Raw genomic sequence first — 17,119 nt, forward strand, 5'->3', positions numbered from 1 at the left:
GGTCACTTTGATGAACTTTCTGAAGACAGTCGCCTTACTGACGCAGAAAGCAACTTTCGGGTCGACGTTTTCAATGCCTGTCTCGATATAATCATACAGCAACTTTTCCAAAGATTCACCAACACACAGTTGGGATGAGGAGTTACACCAAGCTGCCTGACGGCTTAGTGAGCACTACAGTCACGACATAGCCCCCAACGTCCCTGGCCAGCTGCTTTCTTTCAGTACATGTTTCAGGGACCAGACACTGAAACAAAAGTCTGTTGTGGATCTAGCTAAAATGCTCATTTTAAACCACCCAGCAGTGACCTCTACATTCAGTGAGGTTTGCACAACTTCCTATTATTTCTCACAGGAGAGACTCAATGGACTGGCTATGTTGTCGATTGAAAATGATCGGGCAAAGAAACTGGACATACAACGGATGAGTTCACAGAGTTCAAGGCTCGTCGAGTACCCTTTCAATAGTGGTGAGTAGGCCTACATGGTGAAATTCTAGCATAAGCATTCTACCTATTCTATTGATATTGTAGCTACAGTGTTGCTCAATAGTTGAAGTGGGTTCCAAACTGTCATGGTCACTGTCACTGTCCTTGGTGCTGAACTCTTAAATGCTTAATTTGTGTGACTAGAATGAACATTGTGAGCCCTGCAGTTGTGTGCATGTGTTTGTTGTAAAGCGATGCAACTTATAATCAAACGTAATTGAATTGAAATGTAACTTCAAGCTTTAATGTATTACGCTAGCTCCATAATGAAATAGTATAGTGCTTTTTCTGACTAGCTTGTCCACTGCGCAGTGCGCACAAGACGGTGTGTTTAATACTTGGGGGAGGGGGGGGCAGATCATGCGCTCTCCCCCCCAGCCCAGCTTTGCCTTGTTCCGCCACTGAACCCCAGCATCCTTATTGTGGGGAAGGCTTTCACAGAAAATAGCAGATCGACAAGCTCACAACTTTTGAGCTTGTCGATCGGCTATCTTCAGCGAAAGCTTTCCCCACAATAACCCAAAACAGAAAATACACGAACATTGAGCCCTGAGGGACTCCGGTTACCCATATGGGGTATAAGTGGTTAATCTCCTCACCTGACACGGGGCCCATCACGGAGGGGCTCCCGGTGGGTGCGGCCCCGGTTGACTCCTGGCAGCGTGCGCCGGCCAGCGGTGGAGTAGTCTGGCTCCAGCTCGTAGGGCTCCTCCTCCTCCGGCCCCAGGCTGCGGCGGTCATCCTCAAGACCGTACGGCTCTGCCTGGAAACGCTCTGGCTGGGATCGGTTCAGATCTACAGTGCTGCTGCCCATGGGCACCTGGGCAGGGTAGTGCAGAAAGGTCATATTAACATAAAATAACATAACATAACACGTCAGCCCCCTGGGAGCCATATTAATAGCAGCCACTGCTCCTAATAGTTAGGATGGGTAAAATGCAAAGAACACACTGTACTACAGCAAATAGGGCATAGCAGAGGCGGCCATGTTGGGGTGCCACAGATAGAGAACCCATACATTTTTCCCATAGAGATTTCTTAAAATATTTACTTAAATTATTTTAAGCCTGGAACAAAATATTTTCGGAAATCGCTATGGGAATGAAGGGGTTTTCTATCTGCTGCACCACAACATGGCCGCCTCTGCTATGCGCTATACCCCAACAACATAACACAACATAACATCAACTCGGGTTGGAGAAATAGAAAAGGACAGCATATTTAATGGCAAAATAATACAGTAATAAATAATGTGTATTTATAAACTAACATACACAGACCTGGGGCTGTGCCACGTGTCCGTAATCATCCTTGCGGATGGGGAGTGTGTAACTGCAGTTCTCTGGCCGGTAGCTATTGGCTCCGTAGGGGTATCGTGGTGGACGGTAGTTGACGCCACGTGACAGACTGCCATACCCATCTGTGGCCAGGGCATCTGACATGGGATATCCGTCGTGCTGCAGGCCGTAGTGAAGGTGATGGTATGAGTCCCCCCCGCTGGTGTTGTTGTAGGTGGAGCCGCTGTTGTTGTAGGAGCGTGTCAGGGTGGAGGTGGCCTGCGGTGTGGTCATGACGTAGCGATCGGCGCCGACCCCGCCATTCTTAACGTAGCGCCGGTCGATGGAATCTGTGTAGCTGCCCAGTGGGGAAGAGCCTTCGGGCCCCACAGGCAGGCCGTCGGGGCCTAGAGGCACCTGTCTCACCGTCCGCGTGGTCACTGTCTTCACCATCTTGGTTACCTTTGGAGGGAAGGGTGACACACACCTGTTAGACACACTGACCTACAGTTAGACACAGTCATTAGCTCCTTTTTTCTTACGTGCACCCGGATGCAAATTATTTGTTAGACTTTGGTTAGTATTTGCCACACCATCAGTACAGTTTCCCAGTTCGCGAAAGCTAAAAGTCAGTACATACAGCAGCTATAGCTCTCTATAGCACTGCCTGAAGCCCACTGCCATCAGTTGAAATGTGGGTATACCAGTAGCCGGCTTGGTCCATAAGGTGAAGAAAACACACAGACATGCCTTTAGTTCGATGTTTCTTATCAACGGTAATATTGAGCCTAAGAGTCAATCACTCACAGCTGTCGTAAATGGCAGTACCTTATGTGTTCTTTATACTAGTTTTGACATCCATGTCCTATTGCTGACTCCCTGTCAAAGTGACGTAACGTAGAAGGCTGATATTGTTAAAGCAGAACCTGATGTTCACAGCAACCTGACATCATGTTCACCGAGCCAAGCCGACCACCCACAGAAAGTCAGTTCCCAGCTGTAGCACGAATGCAGCTATCTGACTGACTCAAAAATCTCATTGGAAAGCGGTGAGACAAGCTGACAAATGAAATGAGAGAGTAATGAGTAATTGCTTCTGGAACGTGCAGCCTTAGAATTAAAGCATGCATTTGACAGCCTAATGAAAAGGAAAACCCTCATCCATTCATGTTAATAAAATCCAGTTATGTGTGGGGTTATCATAGACTCTCAGTGCCACTGTAGCTGGCCAATCATATCAAAACAATAGGTGCTTTATCTTTGCAGTGTTCTGCTTTACTAGACCATGGATAAAATAAGACATGGAAGGTGTGTGTGTGTGTGTGTGTGTGTGTGTGTGTGTGTGTGTGTGTGTGTGTGTGTGTGTGTGTGTGTGTGTGTGTGTGTGTGTGTGTGTGTGTGTGTGTGTGTGTTTTTATTAGAGCCCTAAATGGATTAGCCCCACAATACATCTCTGATCTGCTAACACCACATCCTGCCCCCAGGTCACTTAAGGTCATCCTCTCAACAATTTCTTTCAGTTCCCCAAACATGCCTCGAAACCATATGTGACCGGGCTTTCCCTGTTGCTGCTCCTAGACTATGAAATAGTCTCCCATCACACATAATGTCCTTCCCCACCAGTGTCAATTTTACATAACATTTAAATACCCACGTTTTCCCTGTGCCAGTCTGAGGTTGCCCCATGCTTTATGTTTTGTCAAGTGCACTCAATGGATTTCATTTAATGTATTTTAATACCCTCATACAGCTTTTTTAATTAGTTTTATCCTGTTTCTTTACATTTAAATGTTACTGCTTTGTTTTTGATTTTATAATTCTATTGTGATGTATGTGTCTTAAACTGTGTTTACTTGTGTTACTTTTGTGGATTATGATTTATTATGGTTGTGTTTTTTGTTTAGTCATCCTCGACTGGCTGATAATAACTGCACTAAGTACTCTGACAACAGGTACTGATGTCATAGTACCTGCTAACAATGGGTGCAGCCTTGTATACACACACACACACACACACACACACACACACACACACACACACACACACACACACACACACACACACACACACACACACACACACACACACACACACACACACACACAATGCATATAAAATAGTCTCAGCAGGAACCAAAATCAAGCCTGCCATTGTTGGTGCTTTGCTCCAGCGTTTAACCCATTAAGACCTGAGGCTGATTCTACAAATGTCTTCTAAATCCTAACAGTTTTCTGAAACACTTATGTTGCTATAATATCAGTGGTTCTCAAACCTTTTCATGTCAAAGACCCCCCAAATTTCATCTATTTGGCCGTGGACCCCCATCTCAAAATATTTAGTTCCAGGGAACCCCCAGAAGATTGGAGTAACAAATGTTTGCTTGAAAAAATATATATTCAAAGATCTGAAGAAATGCTGCGCTATGAGCTTGTAGATTTTTAAATATTTTTTAATTAAGTATAAAATAATGGTTTAAGTGGTTAAAATCTAAAATGACAGATGCTTTCCCGGTCTTAATGGGTTAAAATTCAAAACCCACGGCGTTTCACACAGTTCACTGGCACTGTGATGGAGCAGAGCCATCTACGGCGTACATCTGTAGGAGCAGTGGACCCTGACGCTCCTCTATAGGCTCCCAATGGAACAGAGAGAGTTGTCACGCTCATTGGAACCACAACAGTGTGTGACTATACAGTGCCATAGAGAGAGAGAGAGTTCCGTCACGCTTTGATCTCGCCGCAAAGCGGGACGTTGCCTGCTGTAGTTCCAAACATTGGAACTTCCTCATTGAGAACAAGCATTTCCGCATTCCATTCTTACAATGGGAGTCTATGACAGCGACATAGCTCTCTCTCGCTATATAGCACTGTGACTATATCTAAGATGAGAAGAGTAGAGAGGAGTGGGCCTTTAACATGTCCCCTCGCCTGCCTCAGGCCTCATTCTAATTAACCCATTAAGATAAAAAAAAATCTTCTAAAACAGTTTTCTGAAAAAACGTATGTTGGTACAGTGGTGTGTTCAAAACCTTTCCGTGTCAAGTACCCCCAAAATTATACGTATTTGGCCGCGGACCCCATGTCAAAATATTTTGCCCCAGAAGCAAAGATTTGAGTTAAAGTGCGAGTGCAGTGCGAGGCGTTGTGAGCTTGTAGATCTGCTATGTTTGGCCAAAGTTCTCCTCAGAAAAGGGATGCTAGGGTTCAAGTGGTTAATGTAAAATAAGAAATATCATATCACACACTCTCCTCTCCTCTCCTCTCCTCTCCTCTCCTCTCCTCTCCTCTCCTCTCCTCTCCTCTCCTCTCCTCTCCTCTCCTCTCCTCTCCTCTCCTCTCCTCTCCTGTCATCTCGCATGTACAGAAACCAATTTGCTATACCCGGTGAATTCTGCAGTGGCTGATAATTGGCTATTTTGTCCACGGCTATAAATTCATCTTCACAATTAATGAGGTTGATGAAAATTAATCATCGTTGGCGGGGGTGGGGGGAAGTGTGAGGGGTGTGGGGGGGGGGGGTGTAAGTGGCCGATAGGTATGATGGGAGTCACGTTGAGCCTGACACTGTGGCGGCTGGCGGAGGCTTGTTTCCTCTCAGCAGCCGCATGACCGATTTGTTATGAGCATCTCAACAGCTCTGATCACAGCTCGTTTGAAAGAGCTACTCCATAGCTATTCTTAATTGGAGTATGATTTATCATCTCTCCTGTTGATTATTGCATAGCTTATGTTTTAATCAGGAATGAAAGAAACAAGAACGGAATGACGTCAAAAATCACAATCTCCCGACACTACGGTTGAGGATGTTAAGAATAAACTAGGACATCATACAACCAGGGGTCTGATTGCATTCATATTTTGTTCACGAGTTTATCATGAGTGGTTTGTTTGTGTTTTCAAGTGCAACGGGAGAATGATCTGGATCCACTAACACTCTAAACAACATTACGGTGGAAAGATCAAAGACACAGTGGTCTGATAATATTCCAGTATGGATACATGGATCTTACCCATGTAAGAGTATTGAAAAGGGCAAAAAAGGCGCAACACTCGCTCCATCAAAAATATATATTATGCAGGAGAATGTCTGAGAAAATTAGTAGAGATAGAAGATATGAGGGAAGCTACTGTACGTAGGATTTTCCGCCCTTTGAGAAAACAGCATTTAATTTATGGGTTCTTTAATTTTAGTGCACGCTCATTAGAGTTGCTAACAAAGAGAGATATTTTCACTAGCTTTCCTTTTAGCTTCACCTTCACTGTGAACTTCATACATAATTTTTTTTATAATATATATATATTAGGAACACTGAAGCTCATTTCCACTTTGTGAGTACAGTAATTACTGTACAATACAATTCATTTGTCTTTCTCCCTGCCTCCGCATGCTGCTCACACAAACCCTATGCAAATGCTTTCAATCGCATTATAATAATCATCCCCTTTATGTTAAAAATAAAGAGCCCCTTTGTCAGATTCTGAACTTAGTGAAAGAGATGAAGCATGGGCCACATAGGGCCCTTAAAAATAACAGGCTAACAGGCAAGAACAGAAGTGGAAATAGGGCGTCCATTCATTTTAGTAGACATGGTACAGCCACAGAGCTGCTACTCATTTCAGCTTACAGGTTACTATGGTAGCATTTCGGCTGCCATAGTAACCACGGGGTTAGGGAGAGAGCAGCCATTCCCCCCTTCCCTGTACCTCAGGAGATCAGTCTGTGAAATCAGTGCATTCACATTAAATCACTAAATCATGCTTTTTGGGAGGTGTAGCGGCCCCCATAAGTGGGGTTGTTGGGCGGTGTAGCCGCCCCTATAAGTGGGGTTGGGACACCTCATTAGTACACCCTTCGCTGTACTGTGATTGGCTCATAATAGTACACCCCTCTACATTAGTACACCCCTAGCTGTACTGTGATTGGCTGACTCTATTGGCTGACTCTATTCAGCACTGTGATTGGCTAGCGATACACATGATGAAATTAATAACCTATAAATAGGACTATGCACTTAAGAAAAAACACTTTTTTTTAAGTGAGCTTCCATCACTGTGATGACCACTGTGATGACCACACCGCCCACTTCACACTAGGTGTGATCTTTTTAAATATATATAAAAATACATAAATGTCCATAAATCAGTTGTGGGAGGCCTGCAGATTGCAGGAATGACCAAGCCAAGAGCTAAGGCATTGGCAAAATTCTGTTCAGTGTAATTGGCAGTCGCCATACAGTATATCTCTGCTGTCCAGCGCGAAACTGCTAACTCCAAAACGCTCATTGCTCAGGAAACGAAAAAACAAAATATACGTATTTCAGAAAATGAAGAAAACCTTATATTTTTAAAACAAAGCAATACTACCTCATCAAAGTTGGTATAGTGACTGTATATATTGTGAGATACTTGCATGTGTCATTATATTATCAACACTTTACCCAAATCGCGGGTAAATCAACACTTTACCCAGCGCGATTGGAGTTAGTAGTTTCAGACGAGCAGAAATCAAGCTGAAATGGAGTTAGGTGTCCAAACAACAGTAGCTCCACTCGCTGCTGAGAGAGGTTTCAAAAGGGTACAGATTCCCAAAAGCTAACAATGGATCTCCAAGCTCACAATGCATCACAACAACGTGTGAATTAATGCCCTGATGCTTCATGACACTTATTATATAGGCCTACAACAATAAACAGGACTTTAAATATTACAATAACTTCTGCAAAGAGGTAGTAGAACACTAGCGCGACAGAAATGCTATGAACGTCTTTCTTCTTATCAAAATGCTCTCCTCATTAAACACTTCATAGATTTTAGAAATATAATTACTTGTTTTCATAAAATTAGCGTCAGTGCTAAGTTTGATAAACAGGTACACTGCATAGTTTTAACAGACTACGGGGAGTCTGTTTACGTGTTCCTCCTCCTCGTTCACTGCGCAACGCGCACTGCTAATGCTGTGAAAGCAGCACTGTATAGAGGAGAGGGGGGAGTTGTTTGTTTTTGACGGACAGTTTGAGGATCCAATGGAGTTGGGAGTTTTCGTCTGAGGCGCTTTTTAATACTTTTCATTGGTTCAAATGTTTAGATTTTTTACACAGATGTGAAGGGTGTTCAATATACGGGTTTCCTGTTAGTAAACATGAGAGGATATGACCGCGCAGAGGAGGGGTAAGCCTATAGAGGGCGCCATTACCCGCAGCAGCTCTGGTCAAATGTCCATTCATAAAATAAATGATCTTCACCGGGTTTAATGAAAGTAGATTAAATTATGCAGTTTGTAATACCTTGTTTACTCAATAAAAAGGATTTGTCGGAAGTTGGATCTGTTTGTATATAATAGCAGCATTATGCCTATTATGCCTATAATAGCAGAATTATGGCTATCTAACTCCCGAACACAACAACAGAGTGAACGGCGCAACAATTCGTTTCCCCCGAGCATGCGCAGATTGCGCATTCTGCTCTGTGATGACGTCGCGCGGAAATCCGTCTATAGCGTCGATTTATGAAAAAAAAAAAAAAGATGAAAATGGAGTTAGCTGGTTCGTCCTGGACACCGACGATATGGAGGAGGCGATGCTTCCTGTATCCGTGATCTGTATCCTGAAATACTTGTTGAGTTCCCCAAGTTTGTGCATCTGCTATTGATTGTGTTCAAGAATTTCTTGTTAAAATGTGAACGCAAATCAAGATGTTAAACCACATTTCAATCTAGATGCGCTGCCATTTGAGACATAAAACGAATCAATTTAGGGCTATAATAAAAAGGAAATGATAATATACCCATTTTGGACATACTCTGGGTTGAGAAACCCCACCCCTGTATGACATAAGAGCAAAATAGAGGCCACGTGCATATTGTCAATGGATGTATTTGAAGCCTCTTTAACAGTTTCCCTTATCAGCTGTCCAAATGCCTCTGTCACAGTTGGGAAAAATCTTATGGCTAATTTATGCTCCGTAGTATGGCAGTGTCACGGACAGAAAATAGCAGATATATAAGCCCACGACGCATTGTGAGCTTATAGATGAGCTATTTACAAAGTATTATTCTGGCTTAATAAGGTCCATTCTATTCTATCCTGTCCTGTTTGCTTCCATTCTCCTCCATTCAGTTCAAATGTGGTCTTTCCAGCTCTATCCTCCTCTGTAATGTATGGGACCTACCTGTCATAATAGAGAGAGCAGAGAGAAGATATGAACACAGACACGGCCTCCCAAGCCTTCGCATGGATCCACCCCTTACACTAACATTGCTCCTTAGGAGTCTGGCAGGGGTTGTGGAGGGAGCCATCACACAGGTTTCAAACAAACTTTGATCTGTGCTGAAGTTCACAACTCACTAAACAGGGAGGAAGAGAGGAGAGGGGCTTCAGAAGCCTCTGTGAAATTAGCTGGAGCATGGTAAACACGCACAGGGCTAAAAGAGAATCGTTAAATGTTGGAGAATGCACGTATCAAATTTGTTTGAGAGTAAATTTAGTTGGTGTGCGAGTCTGTGTACATGTATGTGTGCATCTTTTGTAAGGTGCGTGTGTGTGTGTGTGTGTGTGTGTGTGTGTGTGTGTGTGTGTGTGTGTGTGTGTGTGTGTGTGTGTGTGTGTGTGTGTGTAAACCAGCAGTCCTTATGAAAGGTGTGCATAACAAGCAGGCTCAAACTGTTTACGAAACTGTTAAAGGCATCACACTCTCTACTTACAGTTCAGTTAAGAGTTTTTACGATCTCTGCGGCATTCACTTTTATAGACAGGGTAAGTAGACACAGCAGCTGGCTGTTAGTGGGAAACATTGATAAAGGGATAGTTTTTTTGTATTAAAGTGGAACAGTTAAGCCTAAACTATTCTGGTTTTACTCCTCTTAGTATTTTTTGTTTTACTTTACAGAAACCAGGAGAAATCAGTAGCACCAGTAAGGGTGCTATACATGTTTTATTCACTTTGAACTAACATTTCTTTGAGTTCATCACAAACTGAAATGGCCACTACCAGCATTTGGTGGCAAAGTAAGTCGAGACTTACAAGGTCCAAAACTGTATCTAAAAAACTTCAATCAATACTCAAGAAAAAGTGAACTATCCCTTTCAGGGGGGGGGGGGCACAGCAAATTCACACGGTAGCACAGCACTATTTACTGGGTCAGTCTCAGATGGGGTGGGGGTCCGTGTGGGCGGCCTGGATTCAGCCACAGTCAGGGTCTCAGTCACCGTCACTGGGTGGTAGGTTCGTTGGATGATGGTTTTGACCACTTTGGTCACCTAGGGTTGGATAAAAGGGTGGATTGGGTGGGCACAACAATCAGTAGGAGTGAGCAGGAATAACTGTGCTGTACTTGCATTAGATGGTATATAAATTCCTACAGTATATACTGAATCAGCTGGCTTAACTTAAGCCAACTTATCAACAAACGCCTTTTACTAGTTTTTATAACCGACATTCCTTTGTCTCTCTGCTTTTCCATTTGTATCCATTCAAAATGCTGTGCTTGTATGAGTTGCATCGTGTATTATGAAAGGTGGCATACAAATGTACTTTATTGTTATCACTGACATGAGATGGGTGGATGTGAATCATGTACAGTAGCTCAGGTACTTTAGTAGTTCTGTAATAAAAATCACTAGAGCATAACAACCATGATACATCGTTTTCTCTCGCATTCTTCTGTAAATGGGAGCACTCGTCAAACAACAATCTTTTACCGGGTGCACGGTTCAAATAAAGAGGAATAGAATTTGAGACAAAACATTTCACATGACCCCAGAGATTATGTCTACCAATTTGTGTGAGTTTTCAACAAAAATATGTAGGAGTAGTAGCAAAAAGTGTGTTTTGAAGAAAACACGAAATGGCGGAAAATGTAATCTAGCGCAACTAGCTCCGGCCATTACGGAGAGTGAGTGAGTGAATCCAGGGCAAAACATTGTTTGTATTGTACGACCTATGGTTCAAGAGCGCCACCATGAGGCAGATGTGAAAAATGTGGGGTGGAGGTTCTTCCTTGGCCTACCGTGAGTGTGGGTGCAAAGTTGCACAGCTGTTTTTGAAAGCCAATCATAGTCAATCGGACTGGAATGTGAAAAATCTGACAGATACATCTTGATCACATGACTACAGAGATAATGTGTACCAATTTGGGTGAGGTTTGAACAAAGTAGCAAAAACTATGTTTTGCAAAGAAAATATTGTGAGGTAGAAATGCCTATTTGGAGAGTTGCGTAATGATCCAAGGAATCCAGGGGGGACAGAATTGTGAGTCTATGACCTAAAGTTCAAGAGTTATAGGCCAAAAGGGGAGTCGGTTGTTATAGCACCACCATGAGGCAAATTTGAAAAATGTAGCGTGGCATTGCTTCCTAGTGGGACTGTGCTTGCAGTTTCACAGCAATCATACTATGTGTTTATGATGTGTACCATTTTGTTCAAAACGGGCCAATACTGCAAACTTTGGAAGCCAATCTGACCTAATCAGGATGGAATATGAAAAATAGCACCGATACGTCAGATAGAGATCATGTGTACCGATTTGCGTGAGGTTTGGACAAAATCTGTAAATCTATAACAGTTGAGGCAAAAGTCCTTGGCCTCCAGGGAGTGCAAAGTTTGAAGCCGATCACTCCAACAGTGGCGGAGATTAGCTGTTCACAGACGGACACGAACACACACGGACACACGGACAGCTGAAATCATAGTCTCCGGCCTCCATATGACAAGGAAATAATTTAGTAGGGTAAACAAACACAGGTGTTAATGATACTAATTAAGGTTCTGTTCCATTTCGTGTTGCAGGACCTATCCAGTGAGCCAACTTGCACAAAAGCAACACCCTGCCTTTGTTTGACCTGAATGGAACGCAACCTTAATTAGTACCATTGGCAACACTTGTGTTTACCCAAATTGCTGATGTGAAAAAGGTCTATTGTTTGCTGGTTTTGAGTTAATCTTTCTAATAAAATAAGCATTTCTCTTTTTCCACTATCACAGTGACGATCACTTTTCAGCAAAGCAAAGCAAAACAAAACAAAACAAAACAAAACAAAACAAAACAAAACAAAACAAGAAAAAGTGTTCCTCGGAGCACAGATGTCCTCCAGGTCAGGTAGGTTATTGTGGGCCAGCAATGTTTTGAATTCGCAAGTCATGATGGAATATGAAAAATCGGACGGATCCGTCTTAATCACTTGACTATAGAGATAATGTGTACCGATGTGCGTGATGTTTTGGACATAAGTTGTCCACAGACAGAATAACACACACATACGGATGGACGGAAGGACAGACGGACAGGGTGCAAAACATACTCTCTCGGACTCTCGCCATGCCTTTCGGCAACAAAACAAAACAATGTTTGTTCCTGTGTACCATGTGTATATCTCTCCCATGTCTGTCTGTCTGTCTGTCTGTCCATCTTTCCTGAGGCCTCGCACCTCAAGTTTACGAAATGAAGAAGAGCAATACTGCCCAGAGGAGAAACTTTGATATATATTTTATACGTCTAACGTCACAATTCTAATTAAACCAACTAAAAAGTGCCACTAAAGGAAGTCAGAAGAATGTGGTCTGGAAAGAAAATCACTGATGCGTTCAACAGCAGCAGAGATACAGTATGGTAGCCTAAATCACTCACTTCTAGCCATCAACGACACTTTAACCTGACACATGCACATTGCATTACATAAATGTAAATGTTAACGTGTTTCCTGTATTGAATAGCCTACTACCAAACATCATTTAAGCAATGAATGAGACCTGTTCCGTTCTGCCTACGCCGCACAGTGCTGACTCACAATATTGTGCACAACCCCACAGTCCAGAATAATGTCTGACACTTTTCCCGGCATAGCGTGTACAGTAGTTATTTTCTTGGTTGGCGCAAATTTTATAAGTGAGGGCCAGTAACTTAAACTGGATCTCTTTCCAACCACTGCTACCTTACATTTTATGTTTCCACTTGTTGCCCTCCTATAGTTCCTTCAACTGCAGCTACTGTTCTGCATGTTGCTGAAACATTAAGTATTAACCCAGAAACCCTGTGAGTGTTTTTGGATTAATACAGCAACATGCCGAACAGTAGCTGCTGCAGGGTATGGTGGATGTTTTTGATTTGTTTGTATGGTCTATCTACCTTAACTCTCATTAACACAAGTCTATGGATCAGTAGTGGAACACTGGTTTTACTGGTCCAGCAGCTGCCAGACAGACAGAGGGAGTGCTGGAGAAAAGCCAATGAGAAGTAAAACAGGGTGGGGAATGGGAGAGAGGATGTGGAAGCACTGCTCATTGGCACAAAGCATAAAACAGCATGTACAAACACAGTAAAATCCTGAGTGTTAATTTAACTGAGAGTGGAACAATTTAGCCAAATGGACCGGCCCATATTTATACTCTCAGAGTTAAATGGACATTGAGTATTTAACTGTGCACGCATACAGACGTCAACATACGCAGCGTTTGAGGCCAGATTACTTTAATTAAAATGGTTGGAATGACTATTATTATGTTAGATATAAATCATTATATCTAACATCATTATTAAAGACATAATTATTCATTTTCTCTGGCTTTTGAGCACAGCTAATTCTGATACTCCATGACCACAGACTCCACCTCACGATTTTCTGCTGTGTGCAGTGCATATTTTAACATAATTAACTTGTTTTTCAATTGCTGCATGTATTTGTTGTATATCCTACTGTGTCATGTTGTTTTCTCCTGCTGTGTTGTATAGCACTTTGTTTGGCTTCGGTCATTTCAAATGTGCTCTATAAATAAAAAAGTTGTTGAGACCATCCATTCTCAATTGCCAACTGTCGCTAGAGTGAGTTGCTGCTAAAACATTTGTAATGTTCGAACTGTAAGAAATTACATTTTAGAAACACTAGCCTGTCGCACGCGCGCACACACAGTCACACACACGCACACGCACACATACACACACGCACACGCACACACACACACACACACACACACACACACACACACACACACACACACACACACACACACACTTCTTTAGTGTTTTAGTTGTTGAGACTGCACGTCCCCTAACATCCATTTTCCAACAGTGGTGCGTTACACAAACATCAAGATACAGAAATGTGTTTACCACTGCCAAATAGAGATCAGATAGATGAAAGTTGTTTTCAGGTGTTTCATTTTTACAAAACTTTTGGTAGTTGAAGGCAGGACACCCATCAAGGGAAATAAATGTATCAACTGTTAAACGTATTTGGAAAGGCTTGTGTTCATTCAAAGGAGCAGATGAATGCTACAGTAAGCCAACTTGGAGATAGAATAGAATCACGTGAAAGGAAGGGTGGTTTTGGTATTGAATCACACAGGAGAGAGTGGAAACCAAGGAGCAGGATAAAGAAAGAGTCAAAAGTGAGATGAGAGGGGTATTTCCATACATGTATAAATACACCATGTGTGTGTGTGTGTGTGTGTGTGTGTGTGTGTGTGTGTGTGTGTGTGTGTGTGTGTGTGTGTGTGTGTGTGTGTGTGTGTGTGTGTGTGTGTGTGTGTGTGCGTGCGTGCGTGAGTGCGTGTACGTCTGTGTGTGTGTGTGTGTGTGTGTGTGTGTGTGTGTGTGTGTGTGTGTGTGTGTGTGTGTGTGTGTGTGTGTGTGTGTGTGTGTGTGTGTGTGTGACAGACAAAAAAGACTTGTCTCTTCATACTGTACTGTATTGTACATGTAAACCCTCAGGCTGCTCTCTCTCAGTGTGCCACTAATTAGAAGATGGCTGTCAGAAGATCGTTGCTTAACATTAATCGGCTCCTCTCCTTGAAATGATTTCCAGAGCCCAGCCTGGCCTGTCTCCTCCAACGGGGACGTCAGGCCCTTATAAGGAGTGTCCTTCCTCTCCTCTACCTCCCGACTAGAACAACCCCTCAATAAGCCCAGTTCATGGTTAAGCATGCTGTCGCGGATGCAATATGCAGCCCTGTGATGTGCGACCCAAAATGTTCATACTCCCAGTGCCAGTCTGACATCTGTATTTTCTGTCACCAGTGTGTTGTTGTTGTGAAAATAGACAGAGAAACATCCCGAAAGACTAACAAAATTGTTATTTTAAGTTCAACGACAGCTGCTGGCTCTAGAAGTCGTTTGAATTACATGAAACAGACGCGTTGTGCATCCGTTCACTCAGTTACGAATAATACATTTCCTTCATTCATCTTCAATTTGCAAATAAGCCCACTGAACACGACCACAATGCTCGTCTTTTGTTTCAGCCAATCATTGGCAAGCCATGGCCACTATAATGAGTTTAATTGTATGACCTGTGTACGGCTAGGCTCGCGAACCCCTCTGCCATCGCATGACTTGGCTCATGACGCATGTGAAAGCAGGTGCACAGGGAAGCATGGACCAGGCTTTAGAGAGCTGTTATGTGTCAGCGTGTCTCTATGCATGCCTGCCTGAGTGCCTGAGTCAGTGTATAACATTATCCATGCGTCTGTGTGAGCCTGCATAATATTGTTTGTGAAAACAAACAGAGGATGTGCCTGTGTGAGCCAGTGTCTGCATGTCCAGACAAACGAGCACACAGACATCAGTGTGTATGTGAGTGTGTGTTCAATGCGCTGTGTATATACGTACTGTATGTGTATTTGCATTGATGTACCGTATGTGTGCATGTCCGCATTTGTGAGCTTGGGGGTGCATATAATAATAGTGCATGTATGTGTGTGTTTATCTGTGGTCCGTCTTTGTGTTTTTGTGTGTTGTTGGCGAGCGTGTGTGTGTGTGTGTATTTCTTATTTGCCTATGTATGTGTGTATGTGTACGTCCAGCCCCCTTGTAAAAACGGTACAATCACACACATGAAGGGGATTAGAACATGTTTTTTAATTACTGTCTCCAGTCTCCTGAGTGCTGGCTGTACCCAGAATGCCCTTCTACCAGCCTGTTAGTGTCAGTCCATGGCTGGCTGCACAGAATACGGAGGCCAGAGTTTTTTCAAGCCTGTTTGTTCGGTGGATACATTTGACCTCCGTCGACTCTGCTAGCTTTTTGCGCAAAGTAGGCACACACATGGTGCTTTAGGAAGCACCCTGTGGAAAATGTGTTCCTAAACAATTTGTTAATTGTAAATGACATAAATGACTTGACAAATAAATATGTAAGGCTAATTTGTACACTCTGCCTTCTAGGAAGCACTTTGTGACAAACCTGTATGTCAAAAGCACTTTATGGATTCTTTCCACCAGACTCACCACCTAGTCTTTCGGTGTGAAGCTACTAAGGCTCACCATTCACAATATATGAAAGCCTGTTTTACATTCTTTTGTTTTATGAAAGCATTTATTAACGACACAAACCCTAGCGTCCCTATTCTGGGCCAAACATTAAGTGAAAATAGCAGATCTACAAGATCACAACACGTCACGATGTGCCACAGCGAGTCATAGCGCAGCCGCAGCACGGCACGTTGTGACCTTGTAGATTTGTCATTTTTGGCAAAGAAAGTTGGTGTAGAGGGAAAAAAGTATAGAGCCCTGCGGGACCCCGCTTAACTAAGTATATGTACTGGGTCATATTTCGTTTTTTCTTTCTATAATATGTACTTAACCACAATCATATTATGGTTGTGGTTAAAGCACTTTGTGATAACTCTAGTTGCTAAAGTTGATTATATCTTGACTACAAGTGTTTTAGAGAAATGGAAGGGCTGGCTGTAGTACACAGAATACAGAATGGCTACTCAGTATAGCTACAGTAGCTGTGCTGCAATACCTACTGTGTCTAATGGTAAATATTACTGGGAGACTAAACAAAGAGACGATCAGTAGGAAGAAAAGAGGTAGTCAGACAAAGCGTGTCTATGACAAGATAATACATTACAGTTGCTTTTAAAGCAAGTACGTGTAAATGAAAGATAGCAACCAGAGCTCATTCCAAACGGTGGAAGCAGCAAGCGCTGTGCTCAGGACACACAGTTTTATGTGATAGAACAGAATCTGTGGTTCTCAACTTCTACTGCTAGTTTTCCTCTCCTAGTTCTACCAGATATTTACATAAGTGACATTCACCATGGGTGCCCCACCAGGCATCTACTGACATTCACCCAGTGTTTCTTGTCTGAACTAGTCCCTGATCACAAGACTAGAATGAAAACCATCAGCGCTCTGGGTCCCCAGGACTGAAGTTGAGAACCAGTGGTCCAGCTTATTAGTGCATTAGCTTGTGATGCTGCATAAGGTGACATAGTCTGCGTGGCATGCCCACCAATGAGAATACGCACGCACGCACGCACGCACGCACGCACACACGCACACACACGCGCACACACACGGACACGCACACACACACACACACACACACACACACAGGTGGTGCAGGTGAGTGGAGCCAAA

General features: G+C 43.0%; 1 protein-coding gene across 5 annotated transcripts in view; it reads right to left on the minus strand.

Annotated features, from left to right (window-relative positions):
- Window positions 1–17,119, minus strand: part of arvcfb (ARVCF delta catenin family member b) — a gene marked incomplete at its 5' end in the record, with an annotated part of 313,393 nt that overhangs the window by 83,842 nt on the left and 212,432 nt on the right. For all 5 annotated transcript variants that reach the window (XM_084053884.1, XM_084053881.1, XM_084053882.1 and 2 more), the window contains 2 exons: window positions 1,088–1,308; window positions 1,769–2,227. In XM_084053884.1, coding sequence (XP_083910010.1) covers window positions 1,088–1,308; window positions 1,769–2,227 — 680 coding nt within the window. The remainder of the gene's footprint in view (window positions 1–1,087; window positions 1,309–1,768; window positions 2,228–17,119) is intronic.

The sequence above is a fragment of the Gymnoscopelus microlampas genome (assembly GCF_963454915.1).
Source record: "Gymnoscopelus microlampas genome assembly, chromosome: 4".
Classification (NCBI taxonomy): Eukaryota; Metazoa; Chordata; class Actinopteri; order Myctophiformes; family Myctophidae; genus Gymnoscopelus; species Gymnoscopelus microlampas.